We start from the raw sequence: 13029 nt of genomic DNA on the forward strand, positions 1-13029 counted from the left end.
AAAGGAGAAAGAGAAGGTACATATTGTGCCAAATTGGCTCATTCAAGGAATTTGGCCATGAAGAGCATAGGACAAAAGTTAGTGGGGATGGAAGAATCATGGGAGTATTTTTGAGGGTGAAGATAACTATGTTTGTATATAATAGAAAAGGAGCCATAAGACAGAAGACAAATGACACAATAAGGGGATATTGAAGGGACAATGTGATGGAGAAGATGAGATGGAATAGGATCAGTAGTGTAGGTGGAGTGGGCCTTGATAAGCCCTTTATGTGAGGGATGAAGAAAAAATTAATGGCAGAAGGCATTTGAGTGATGTGAGGAAGAGTGACCAAGAGGAAGTTCATAGAAAATAGCCTCAATTTTTAATGTAAAACATGAGGTAAGGTTTTCAACTTAAATAACATGGGAGAAGAAGGGATGAAAGGTTTGAGGAGGAAAGAAAAGTTTGGAAGAGCTTTTGTAGAGAGAAGGAAATTAAGTTTATAAGGAAGGTGTAGAAGGATTGCCCACGAAAAAGGAGGGTCTATATGAAGTTATGTAACATAAATCTGTAGTGGACACAGTCAGGACAGTTATGTGATTTTTCTCTATCTTCATTTACTAGCACATGTATAGAAGGGGACAGATAGAGGGAATCATCCAAGATTGAAACTTGGCAGAGTACAAATGGCATTATTAGAAGGGGTCTGAGAATCCAAAAGACAAAGACAGTATAGAATTAAACTGGTTCACCAAGGGGTCAAGAAGGGGAAAAGAGAATGAATGATTGAAAAGGGGAAATGGCATAGGAAAGGAGTCCCCAGCACATATTATGATGAAAGATTTCTTGCTCATTATTCTGTCTCATGTAATTTATTTACTGTTTTACCTTGTTATTGGTGAAAGTTTTTTTTTCTTGTTGTTTAGAATAAGTTTTTGGTAGTTAGTCTGTTTCCTTAGTCAGAAATCTAAGACATTATTCCTACTAGTGATGATCTGGAAAATTTGGAGGGGGATATCTGATTGAGATAACAGATCCATTGAAGTATCTTAAATCCCTTCCTGAAAAAAATGCCCTTTCTTGTTCTCTTTAGATCTTAATTCACATTATTCCTATTTCTTTTTGTGATTTATCTTCTTTCTTTTGTTTCCTAATTGAGGTACTTTTCAAGACTCAGTCTTTGACCCTCTCAAGTAGAGAACTTCTGAATGCTCTGTTTTAACTTTCTCTTCTAGGCTGACAAATCTGGTCTTGTTTTCTTTTCCTTCAAATCTACTTTCCAAATAAAATTTTCATGAGAGTCTTGCTTGCACTTGAAGCTTGATCTATCTAAAGCTGAAGTCAATCCATGAAAACTAAATCTAGAATGGAGGAAGTATTCACATCAATAAAATCACAGTTCTTTTGAAGTTGATTGAAGACTGAAAAAAAGTTTTCTTCAAAAATTTTGGGATGTAAATAGTATATTGTCCCTATTTTACAGATTAGCTAATTGAGGTTAAATAATTTCCCTTGAATCATACAAATACTAGGGCCAGAATTCTTATTCAGTTATTTTCCTAATTCCCTGTACAGTGTTATTTCCACTCTAATATGTATTGATTGTTTCTTATTTTATTTTTGTTTTCACCATTAGGAATCGTAGCATATGAGAATAGGGAGGAACCTCAACAGTCAAGTCCCATCCATTCTTGAAAGGACCACCAGTAATAATGTGCTCAAGAAATAATTATCCAGCCTCTACTTGAAGACTTCCAAAGAGAGGGAACTCATCACCTCTCAAAGAAGTCTATTATGTTTTTAGATAGATCTAATTATTAGAAAGCTTTTCCTGACATGTAACTTTAATACATACTGGACAATTAATAAATAAATGTTCAATGAATTAAATTACTTTTGAGTAGGAAGTATTCAATATATACTTAATTGATTGTCTTGGCTCAGATCTCAGTGGGATTCCAGTTCTCCTCTATCCCAAGCTCCAACTTTCCTTTTGACTTTCCATACTTAAAACCCTTGCTTTCAGGGGTTCAATGCTCTACCAGTCAAAGACAAAGATGGAGAGCAATGGCAATAATATAAGATATAGAACAAGGGTGCCATTAAACATATGAGGCCAGTTCTAGGATCATTATTCTTTTAATATATTATTCTGGAACAAAATGAATAATAATTTTAAAAAAGCTCCTGGTAGTTCTTGTTTTCTCTTTATAATTTAAATAAATACCACCACCACCCCCCCCTTACAATTTGTCTCCACTCCCACCATTCTTCCCTCCCTGGCCCCAGCCCCTCACTCTGGAGAGCAGGCCACTTTCACTACCAAATTTCACATTTTCCTAGTCTCTTCTTCCATTCCTGGCTCTACCCTCAAGCTAGAAATACTGATTATGGGAGAGACTTGAGTGGTGAGATATTTAGGGATTTAGGAGAAAGAAAGCTTCTTTGATTCCCTTAGTACCTCAGTTCCCCAACCCCTTTTCAGCAGAGGGACAAGAGGGGTATAGATTTCCTCCTCTAGATTAAAAATAAATAAATAAAATAAATACCTCCCCTCCCTTTCCCCACTTTCTCTATAAAGTAGTTCCTTTCTTTTCCCCTTTGGAACTATATGCCCCACCTCCCTCTTTTCTTACCAGCCCTTTCCCTCCCTCCCAGTTTTATCATCTATCCTTGTTGGATGAGAAATCCATAGCTCTGACAAGAAGGGAACAGCCAAAGGCTTCCACTTTCAGCTCCTGTATTACCTTTCTTCCCCAAAGTCCAGCAAAGGGGCAGAAGGTAGGTGTTGTTTGAGGGAGCTGCCCACTCCTCAATCCCCTACCATTCCACCTAGCCTCCAGGGTCTTGGTGGTCGAGGGGGAGGGTGAATTGTTCTTACTGTCTTTCAGTTCTTACTGACTCTCCTTCAGAGAGACCAAGCTTCTCTTTCCCAAGGCAGAATCCTAGTGGGAGATGATTACTTGGCCCCCTTTAAAGGGTGGTATCCTAGGAGGAGACTGGGCATTAGTTTATCCCTTAGTCCTTATCTGGATCTGCCCCCCAATCCTGCCCCTTTCAGATAGCAGTATCCCACAAGACGGTTTGCTGCCGGCGGCATGGAGGGGTGCCAGTTTTTCGGGGTTCTGGCCCCCGTCTCCAACTGGGGAGGATGGGCATGCTTTCCTGCTTGCAGAGCCCCCGGTCCGGCCGGTGCCTTGCCTTAATCTCCTTGCAGACGCAGCGTTTTCTCTCGATCACCTCCAGCAACTTGCCATCCCTCTCTGGGACTGGCTGTGGGGGAAGAGGCAGCAGCAGTGCAGGATGGGTCTGTGTCCCTCCCCACCACCCCCATCACCAAGTATGGGTTGGGGGAGGGAGGAAGAAACAAAAAGGGCTCGTCAAGAATCACAGAATTCCTAGTACTGAAAAAAAGATACCTCCTTTCTCAAATCTTTTCTTTAATTTCTACCCAAACACATGCTCCTCCTCCATCCCCAACATATACACACACACATCAGGCATCAGAGATTATTTTACAAATGAGGAAGCTGAGGCCCAGTAAAGAGAGAGGACTTGTCCAAAGTCATATAGCAATGTTATAGTTCCTTATAATAGCTTTTTAAAGTTATTATAAGCTTACAAAAGTAAGCTATTACTGCAATTTGGAATTATGCCAAAAATTTTATGACTAAAATGTCATTTTGACCCAGGTTCCCATTGTCAGGTTACATACCCCAAAGTGGCCAATCAATGATAAAGAAAGGTCCCAACATATTAATAGCAGCACTTTTTTGGGGGTAGTGATAAAGAACTAGAAACAAAATGGATGTACATTTTTTAGGACTCTCTTATCCCTTTGAAATTGTAGAATCCAGATTAGCTTCAAAGACTCTAGTTAAGATTATTAATGGTGGAGGCAGCTAGGTGGTGCAAGAGCTAGAGCATAAGCCCTGAAGTCAGGAGGACATGAGTTCAAATCTGATCTCAGACACTTCTTAGCTGTATAACCCTAGGCAAATCACTTAACCCCAATTACCTCAGCAAAAAATAATAATAAAATACATATATATATATTTCTATTTTCTTCTTTTTCTTCTATTTTCTATCTTTGAGCCAGTAATGTCCAACTCTTTGGGTTTTCATTTCCTCACTTATAAAATTTGGGATTGAACTAGATGATCTTTAAAATTCCTGACAGCTCTAAGATCCTGAATTGTGCTCCTTTTTTCCCCACTAAAGCCTTATATTCTTTTCTCTGGCTTCAAATTCTCTCAACTATAATTTTCTATCTTCCTTAAACACCTGTCACCCTGGTTCCTATTTTCTATTCTGACAAGGCAACTCCATTCTGCCAGCCATGCCATTGATGTTCTCTTTATGACAGTATCTTTTTGGCAAAGATACTGGAGTAGTTTGCCATTTCCTTTTTCGGCTCACTTTCAAGATGAAAAACTTAGGCAAACAGGGTTAAGTGACTTGCCCAGGATCACATACTTGTCTGAGGTCGAATTTGAATTTAGGTCTCCTTGACTCCATGTTCAGTGCACTGTTATATAAAACTACTGTTTCTATAATTCTAACTTTGACACCCAGTTGCTTCTACCCATTTTTATTAAAAAGAGCACCAAACTTTCTCCTTACCTGGCTGAGGATTTCCCTGGGCTGGCTGCAGGGTCTTGGGGTATGGACAGCAGCATGGCGAACCCCAGAGGTAGAGGCTGAGCGCCCTAGGCGGTAACCTCCTGTGAAGTCTCCAGAAAGAGAACAAGAAATAAGGGAGGAAATAGGCTGCCCTTTTATCCCTTAGCCCTTTCTATCTTCTTATTCTTATCTTCCATACTACTTTCAGGATCATCAAGGGTATGGGGGATAGAAATTGGGGATGAGCCATAGAATAAAAATGAAAGGCTTGTAATGTGAGCAAATGTAGATAGCTATATTTTTCAGAAAAAAATCATTACTCCCATTCCACTGAGCTGGATGGTTCTTACCCCCTACCCCATTTCTTCCCCGCCCCCCCCCCCATTTTCCCCAAGTCAGTGAGCATCTGTTTTAGAGGGTGAAGGGTATATAGGTGTGACTGAGAAAAAAAAGGAAGGGAACCTCACCTCCATTGCGGTGGCAGGCAGGGAAGGTTTGGCAGGGCATGCTAAGTCCTGTTCGGCTTCCTCCTCCTCCAGCCTGGTCCCCACTGTGATGAGACCTGGCCAGCAGGCCCTCTGCCCCCTGGCTTCGCACAGGAATGCCTGATGAGAGGAATCCCTTCTCCTCTTTTTCTGCTTTGCTTGGAGCTTCTCCACTACCATTCCAGGCCCGTACACCTTCTACAGACTCTGTTGGGGGAAATTAGGAGATATCAGATCCCATGGACACATATCAAGGGCCCAGAAACATAAAGCCCAGGAGGGAATGTGGAAGGAAGGGTTATATCAGAAGCAACAGAAATTATTTTTCTTTTCCCCTTCCTTTCCTTCCCACATATTCTTTTATTCAGAATCACAAAAATTGTTACTTCTATTTGCAGTTTTTAAGCCCACCTCTTCATTTGTCAGAAATATCTTCTAGGACCCTCTGGGAAGGAAATAGGATGCTTTTCTTCCCATCCCCAGCCCCAAACTATTCTATTTTTCAGCATCTCTCTATCATCTTTGGCCCCTCTCTGAGTTAGAGGACCAAGGACTAGGGGGACTAGGACTGCAGGAAGGGGTAGGTAAATATTGGTTTAAGGGGTACCAGGGCAAGCTTGAATCCAAGTTCCCAGAAGTAGGCCTGGTGGAAGATTAAGTTGCTAGGTAACGGCAGGGGCCTACCTCTCTTCCCCCTCCTGTCTGGGTAGGTTGTCATGGTAACAGCTGGGAGGCAGCTGTGTTTGGCTCAGAATCCATGAACACACACAGGGTCCCTTCCCCCTTAACATCTCCCAGAAGGCAAGTGGAGTGTCTGGGGTTGGAGGGGAGGGGGGAAGTTGCCCCCAAATGACAACATTTTTAGCTCACTCTAGCTCTAAATTCTCCCTTTAGTGCTCTCTCAATCCCCATCCCCATCTCTCTGTTCCAGTGGCCTTCTCTAGCCTTTTTGTCCCATCCCCTTAGCCTGATGTTCTGATTCTTAGCTAGGTATTTCCCTCTTGAATTCAGAAGGAGTGGAGAGTAGCTTCTAACTGACCCTCCTCAAACTCAATCCCTCTATATCCTCCTCCAGCCCCAACCTGAAAACCTCCCTTCCCTCCCTACTCCCACCTCTTCCATATCTTCCCTCCCTCCTCCCCACCTCCCAACTCACTCTCCAAGTCCTTTGCTTTCCTCCCTCTGTACAGGACTTTTCTCTGCAGGGCCCAGCCCGCCCCAAATGTCGTTGTTCCCACCTCCTCCTCCTCCTGCTCTTCCTCCTCTGGTGTCCCTGAACTGGCAATGACATGAGCACAGGAGATGCTAGCAAATGCACTCCCACTGGTACCCTGGTCCTGGAGCTGGATCTTGACCATGGGAGCAGGAGCCCCAACCCCACAGCCCTTAGACAGCAAGCCCCCTGCCTTCAGGCTCTCATAGGCTGGGGGTCTCTTGAGACCAGCTGTGGCTGGATAAGTCCAGAGGGGACAAAGGGGGGTAGTTGTAGGATCAGAAAGGCTGTGGGGAGAAGCCAGGCAGCTCCGGTGGTGAAGTATTCCGGGTCCACTGTGGGGGGCAGCTTTCCCAGTAGGTACTGGCCTGGAACTAGCACAAAGCATCCCGTGAAGGACTGAGATTTCCTTCTCTGTCTTCGGCTCCCCACCCCCCAGAGATGGGCCAGTTGGTAGCACAGAGTGTGTTGTCACCTTGACGGCTGAATATACCATTGTATAAGACACAGCTTTGTCCTTGGGGGGTCCTGGGAGCAACATGGCTGGGGTAGGGGAAGATGCTGGTGCTCCTGCTGCCTTGGTACAGATCATACTATGAGAATTAGGAATCTCCCTTTCCTTCTCCCCTCGAGGCTGACCAGAGCCCTGAGGGGGCAGTGGTGTTGAATGGCTCCGTGCCCGACCAGAGGGCCCTAGTAGCAGCAAATTGGCAGCAGGAGGCGGGGTTGGGGTTGTCTCTTGATCCCGTCCAGGCACTTGGAGAGCTGGGACAGGGACGGTCGGCTCCTTGGTGTGACAGAGAACTGGCAACCTAGAGACCCCATCCCCCGGAGTCCGGGTAGCAGGCTTGGCTTGGGGGAAGGCAAGAAGTGGGGGACGGTGCTGGAGAAGGTTGGGAAAAGGTGGTGGAATTTCACAAGGGGAAATCTTAGTAGAAGCCCCATTCTGCCTGCTCTGGAGGGCAGAAGCTGGACGACGGTGGGAATGATGAGAATGAGTGTGATGCAATGGAGAAACAGCAGCTGTTGGGGGGGCTCCATTGGCCCGGCCTTCTGCTACATCTTCAGGGAGTGGGTATTTCATTTCTTCATATATGGCCTCACTCTCCTCAGAGTCAGAGTCTGGGCCAGTTGGGGGGCCCGTTCCCCCTCCTCCAACAGAGGCACCTGCTGGGCCTCCACTACTTCTTCCACTACTCCCTCCGCCACCCTGGAAGACATCACCCACCATTTCGATGTAGACAGGTTCTTCATCCTGTGAGCTCAAATCATGTTCACCTACCCCCCTTCCCCCCCGGCTGTGTCGCTGCAGGGGCAGGGCCCCAACTCGAGAAGTAGGAGCCATTGAGCAGGACTCATCAAAAGAGACAGAGAGCTGGGTGTTGGGACTGCGCTTTGGCTTCTGAGGAGGGATTTTCCGGCTAGACTCACGGCCTTCAGGACCTGGCTTCTGAGAACCTGAGTTAGTCCCAGAAAGAAAAAGCAGAGGCTGAAATAAGACTGACCTAGAAGAATTATCTCCTTTTGGGGCACACTGTCCCCCTTTTCCCTCCCATCTCCCCTAACCCATAATTCTAATCAATCAATTTTTTGTCAAACTTCTATCCTTTTTATGAACGTCAGAAAGCCTACAGTTTCTAGATCTACTTCGACAATTCATTCCCTAACTCTTAACACTGATTTCTAAGATAGATTCTCCTGTCTATAGGAATAGCTCATTTCAGTTCAATGAAAAGTTATATTTTTGGAGTCAGAGGATTTGCATTCAAATCCTACCTCTAATACCTACTGCTTGCGTGGTATTGAGCAAGTAATTTAACCACTCTGGACTTCAAATTCCCTCATCTGTAAAGTCAGGACATTGTACCAGATGGCCTTTGTGGTTTCTTCTGGCTCTATAAGAGATTAGATGGACTCTCTTATTCATCCTAAAAATGAAACCTTCCATTTCCCTTGGTGCCAAAATGGAATCTCCCAAACCCAAAATGGACTTTTTTTTCCTTGATGGAAAACCCTGCTGAATTAAGGAGAAGGAAGTATCATGGGGTGAGGAGGGAAAGAGGGTCTTACCTGCTTTCTTGCTGGAAGGTACCTCAGCCCCACTTGCAGCCATGCTGAGTTTGGTGCTGGGATGTCTCCGGGGCTTCACAGGTGGCCTCCGGGCTCCAACATCTCCCCCAACTCCACTGCTCCCACCTCCACCAGTAGTGCTCCCACTACTCTCCATGCTCCCCACCGAATGGCAGGAGAGGGAGCGGGGAGCCATGGCACTACGGCAGGGGTGAGGGACATGCTCCTGGGAAGCAGGCATGGTCATGAAGCCCATCCTGAGAGAGCGTCGAAGCGAAGAGACGTCTCGTGCACGAACCCCAGGCCCTGGCCCTGAAGGACCTGCAGGTCCCACTTCCTTACTTGTACTAAGGGAAGGGGTGGGCAAAAGAAAGGAAAGGCAGAAGAGAAGCAGAGAAAAATGAGAGAGGCCGGGACAGTCATCAGGTCAGGCAGGCTTCCCCTAAAGCTACCTCTTCTCTTCCCAGAGTGTTGTGGGATAGTGTGGGTGTGGATATGCTGCAGGCAGCAGGTGAGGAATGAGGATTAGTATAGAGAGCATGGAAAAGGACACCAGAAGCACAAAAACTAAAGGTCAGAGAGGCTTCAAGGCTTCAGCATTAAAGACAAAAGAATAAGATAAAGGGATAGGGTTTTGAGGGTACAAAGACAAGGCGTCTTAATTATCCCTTGATCTATTTGGGCCCCGTATTTCAAACAGCATTTGCATGATGAAGAACTGCAAAAATCTGATGTCAAGCACATTTCTCACAGAGGAAAGCACGAATGACACACATCTAGATTCAGTATCTAAGGTTTCATATCTGCCTCTGGCCTTGCTTCATGCTTAGAACATGCACACAGTCCTGATGGCTTACTCTTCCACTATGCTTCCCATCTACTTCCTCCTTAGTCAGCCCCAGCCCTTAAGATTCTTTTCTTCTGCCTTACTCCCTCTCTGAGCTCACAATTTATTTGCCCTCTCCATTCAGTCTCTGTGCATCTGTCGGGGAGAGGAGAAAAGAATGTTGGGGAGGTGGAAACTAGAGGATTGTTGTAAGATGGGATCTCTGATTAGGGCCCTGTCTACTAACCTTTCATTAAGAGGAGATCTCTGCAGTGATAGCTCTGATTAATCTAATTAACAGCATTAAGTCCCACAGTAAGGAGGGGTAGGAGGGATAATGAGGCCATGGATCTGACTCAGGCTTCTCAAAGATAGTTTAGCCACTGAGGGGGAAAGTGAAGGGAGTCAAAGGGAGGAAGATCAGGAATGATAACTTAGTGGGAGAGGAAGGGGAGGAGTGTGAGAGCAAGAAAGCTACAGCAGAAGGCAAAGAATTATATGAGAACAGATATTAGTGCAATCTGAAGGGATTTAGTCCTTCAAGAATTTTTGCCTCTCAAAAAAATAATCTGCTCAGATACTTAACATTTCCTTGCTGTGTGACCCTGGGCAAGTCACTTAATCCCAATTGCCTCAATTAAAAAAAAAAATCTGTTATTCAATACTGTTATAAATATGGACAAATATCTCAACCTCTCTGTTCAGTTTTCTTATCAAATAAGGGAGTTAGACTAGAAAGACTTTAGGGTCCTTCCAGCTCTAGATCTATGAACCTATGAAACAGTCTACTTATCTCCAAATAGAGAAGTATTAGACTTATAGTGCAGACAGAGGTATATTTTTTCTTTTTTTTTGGACATGGCTAATGTGAGAATTTGTTTTGACTATACATGTTTGCAGTGGCTTTTATTTTTCTTGCTTTCTCAATAGAGTAAGGGAGGAAGAGGTGGGAAAGAAAATTCATAATAGAAAATAAAATTGAATTAAAAAAATTTTTAAATCTGATCTTAAGTTAGATTTCAATGATTTTGATGCAACTATGTCCTCTCATCTTCCATTTCTTCTACTTCTTTCCTCATTCCTTAACTTTTCCCAGATCAAGAAAAAGGGAAAGAAATCAAAAGATTCCCTCATTCATATGACTTCCCTCCTTGGACCCTATGAGATAAGAGAGCTGTTTGCCCCAGCTCTTTTTTTGTTGGACTTCTTTATCTGAGATCAGATTATAAAGAATAGAAAAGGTACTGGCAAGTAGAATAGGGGTGAGGAAGGAGAAGATAGGGAAAATAGAAAGGAATTTATACTAAAGGTATCTGGGGATGGTAGAAGAGGATTGATAAGGGGATAGTATTTGGGAATGGTAGAACAAAAACAGTTCTCCATTCAGTAAGGGAAATCACAGGATGGAGTACTTTAGATACATAAAAGTGGAATAATGAGGACCAGAAAAAAGTTTAGAATGTGGGATTGTGCTTTTCATATAAGCTTTAGAACAATAGTTCATAAATGAGAAAGTAAGATAGAAAGGAGTTGCCTGCAACTAAGTTGACACTAAGAAAAGGAAATGAGAGGAGAGAAAATTAACATAATTTATGATCTTACCTCCTTTTGGCCTCCTCCTCTTTGTGCTGTCTCCACTCCAGCTTGGTTTTTCGGTAGAGCAGGTTCATGTCGTAAGACAAGAAGATGTGAGACTCTGCTCAGCACCACCAGGCCTGGGGGGAGCCCCTCCCTGGGTCCTGGATCAACTTGGTTGGGGAAAAAATAACAGTAGTATTAGCAGTAGTGATAGTTGTGGGAGTGGTAATGTTAAAGACCTAGCAGAAATTCAAACCATGTGGAAATAGGACTAATATGTCATCTCTGTCGTTGTCCGGTCTGCTCTTGGAAGATGCTTTCAGTGAGTCTAGAAAGATGAATTGACATCCTGATATTCTTAATCAATTGCAAAATGGTCATTTTAACAATTTGGACAATAATCCACAGAATGTGAGATATGAGTAATAACAGTATGACAAGTTGTCCTTGGTCCAGTTCTATCTGAACCATTAAAAAAGATGAGTTAATCCAGTAATAACTGTTACATAGTGCTTTAACATATGCAAACCAGTTTATATATTACTAACAAACATTTTATAGCACTCTAAAGATGGCAAAATACATTATATATATTATCCCATTTTATCCTCACCATATCCCTGTGAGGTAAGTACTATACTATCCCATTTTATAGATGAGGAAGTTGAGACAAAGGTTAATGTCATGTTAAGATGAAAAAAAAATTTAAAAAAGATGCTAGGGTTAAAAAGAACTTGGGCCCACCAAAAAAAAGATAGAAAAAAACAAAAACAGACTAGCAGAGGCATATGGATAAATACTTCAGATCTCCAAGTATGCAAAAACACATAGTGACAAAATACAAGGATATTCTATATAGATTTACATATATAACATAGACTATGTATGAGGCAGGCCTATTTTTATCTTAAATATTTCATATTAATAAAATACACTACAGAGGCAGATATACTGATGAATCTAGCTATATGGACGTATACACAGGTAAACAGATCCAGAGACAGATGCACCCACAGACATAAACACCACAGACACACCCACAGACCACAGACATACAAACACTGAGACATCCATATTAATCATATACCCAGAATCAGACAGACTGAAACAGAGAAGTTAATGCTTAGTGCATTATAGGTGTAAGTTTACAATCTTTTTTTTTTTTTTTTTTATGGGGGTAGGGGGTGGAGGTTCAGTCAAGTTCCTAGCATCTGGGAGGAGGAAAGGGAGACTGAGTCATGGAACAATCATTCTTCTTAATCCAAGATAGTCATCCAGCACCTGATTAAATAATGGACTGTCCCCACCTCCCACCCCCAACACACACATATAGACATATACATACACACACCTCTCTTCCTTCCAGTGTTTGGGCTAGGGCCTGGCCCTGCTGCTGTTTCTTGTCTGTTCTATCACCTTCTTGGTATCAAATCCCCTGACTTACAAGCCCTGGCTTCAGTCTTCTTCCAACCTTAGTCTCTGGATTCGGACAAGCCCTTCTCTATCAGTTCTAAATGTTGGCTCACCCCCGAAGCATCACTGGCGGAGGGGGTGGGGGGGAGGTGAAGTGGGGGAAGGGGAGAGAAGCTCTCGGAGTGGGAGGCGGGCGGGAGTTGTCTTCAGGTTCAGTCACTGGTTCCAGATATCTCCCACTCAGTGCCCACCTTCAAACCTAGCCTGACACTACCCCCGTTCTCCCGAACAATCACATCCCTCGCCATCTCCATTCTCCTGGCTCACCCTGGGGCCTCTTTCCTTGCATCCCTCTATCTCCCCGGATTTTCTGGACTTGGCCTGCCTCATCCCCTTAGCCCCGTGGTTCCCATGTCCTCTTCCACCTCTCCCCTTGCCTGGATCCCTTGTGCCTCTCAGCACCACTTCCTCCAACGCCCCCCCTTTCCAACCAAGTCCCCCCAGTTTCCCCATTTCCCGCATACCTGGCCTGCCAGGCGCTAGCCCCCCCATGCCGGGCGGAGCCCGGAGCAGGAGGAGGAGGAGGGAGGAAGGGAGAGAGAGAGACAGATCAGGGGGGGAGCGGAGCTCGGGCCTGCCGCAGAGACAGCTCCGCCTCCAGGTCCGCCTTCAGACCCGCCCCTGGCCCTCAAACCCACCCCTCCAAGAGGACTAGGGAAGCTGGGAGAGAGCTAAAGACATCCAGGGCTCCCGGGGAGACTGAAGCAGGCTGTGGCGGAGAGTAAATGGGAAAATGATGAAAGATGCCAAGAAGATGGGGAAAAGAGAAGCCCCCGGAC

The 13029-nt window shown here is 44.4% G+C and overlaps 1 protein-coding gene and 1 long non-coding RNA gene across 5 annotated transcripts in view; one reads left to right on the forward strand and one right to left on the reverse strand.

Annotated features, from left to right (window-relative positions):
* The window catches only part of LOC127560984 (uncharacterized), a 59789-nt gene extending 57330 nt beyond the window's left edge, over window positions 1-2459 (forward strand). For both annotated transcript variants that reach the window (XR_007953442.1, XR_007953443.1), the window contains one exon: window positions 1619-2459. This is a non-coding gene — a long non-coding RNA (uncharacterized LOC127560984). The remainder of the gene's footprint in view (window positions 1-1618) is intronic.
* Window positions 2226-12835, reverse strand: NYAP1 (neuronal tyrosine phosphorylated phosphoinositide-3-kinase adaptor 1). Of its 3 annotated transcripts, none has more exons than XM_051995996.1 (7): window positions 12715-12835; window positions 10802-10947; window positions 8374-8720; window positions 6247-7761; window positions 5073-5297; window positions 4606-4706; window positions 2226-3291 (listed from the first exon to the last, which is right to left on the reverse strand). In XM_051995996.1, the coding sequence occupies exons 2-7, from the start codon at window positions 10867-10869 to the stop codon at window positions 3040-3042; spliced, it is 2508 nt and encodes an 835-aa protein (XP_051851956.1). In that variant the 5' UTR covers window positions 10870-10947; window positions 12715-12835; the 3' UTR covers window positions 2226-3039. The 3 variants fall into 3 exon arrangements, with proteins under 3 accessions (XP_051851956.1, XP_051851957.1, XP_051851955.1); XM_051995997.1 differs by having other exon boundaries at window positions 2228-3255; window positions 4606-4715; XM_051995995.1 differs by having other exon boundaries at window positions 2236-3291; window positions 4606-4715.
* Window positions 12836-13029: the final 194 nt, after the last annotated feature.

This window comes from Antechinus flavipes, chromosome 4 (genome assembly GCF_016432865.1).
Source record: "Antechinus flavipes isolate AdamAnt ecotype Samford, QLD, Australia chromosome 4, AdamAnt_v2, whole genome shotgun sequence".
NCBI classification, from domain to species: Eukaryota; Metazoa; Chordata; class Mammalia; order Dasyuromorphia; family Dasyuridae; genus Antechinus; species Antechinus flavipes.

Bases quoted from the DNA above. Each gene is read 5' to 3' on its own strand.
- NYAP1 (XM_051995995.1), bottom strand. From the start codon at position 10,869: ATGAACCTGCTCTACCGAAAAACCAAGCTGGAGTGGAGACAGCACAAA. The intron at 5,298-6,246 runs GTGAGTTGGGAG...TTCCCCCAACAG, and splicing joins GAAAGCAAAGGACTTGGAGA to AGTCTGTAGAAGGTGTACGG. The intron at 4,716-5,072 runs GTGAGGTTCCCT...CTCTTTCTGGAG, and splicing joins TGCCTGCCACCGCAATGGAG to ACTTCACAGGAGGTTACCGC.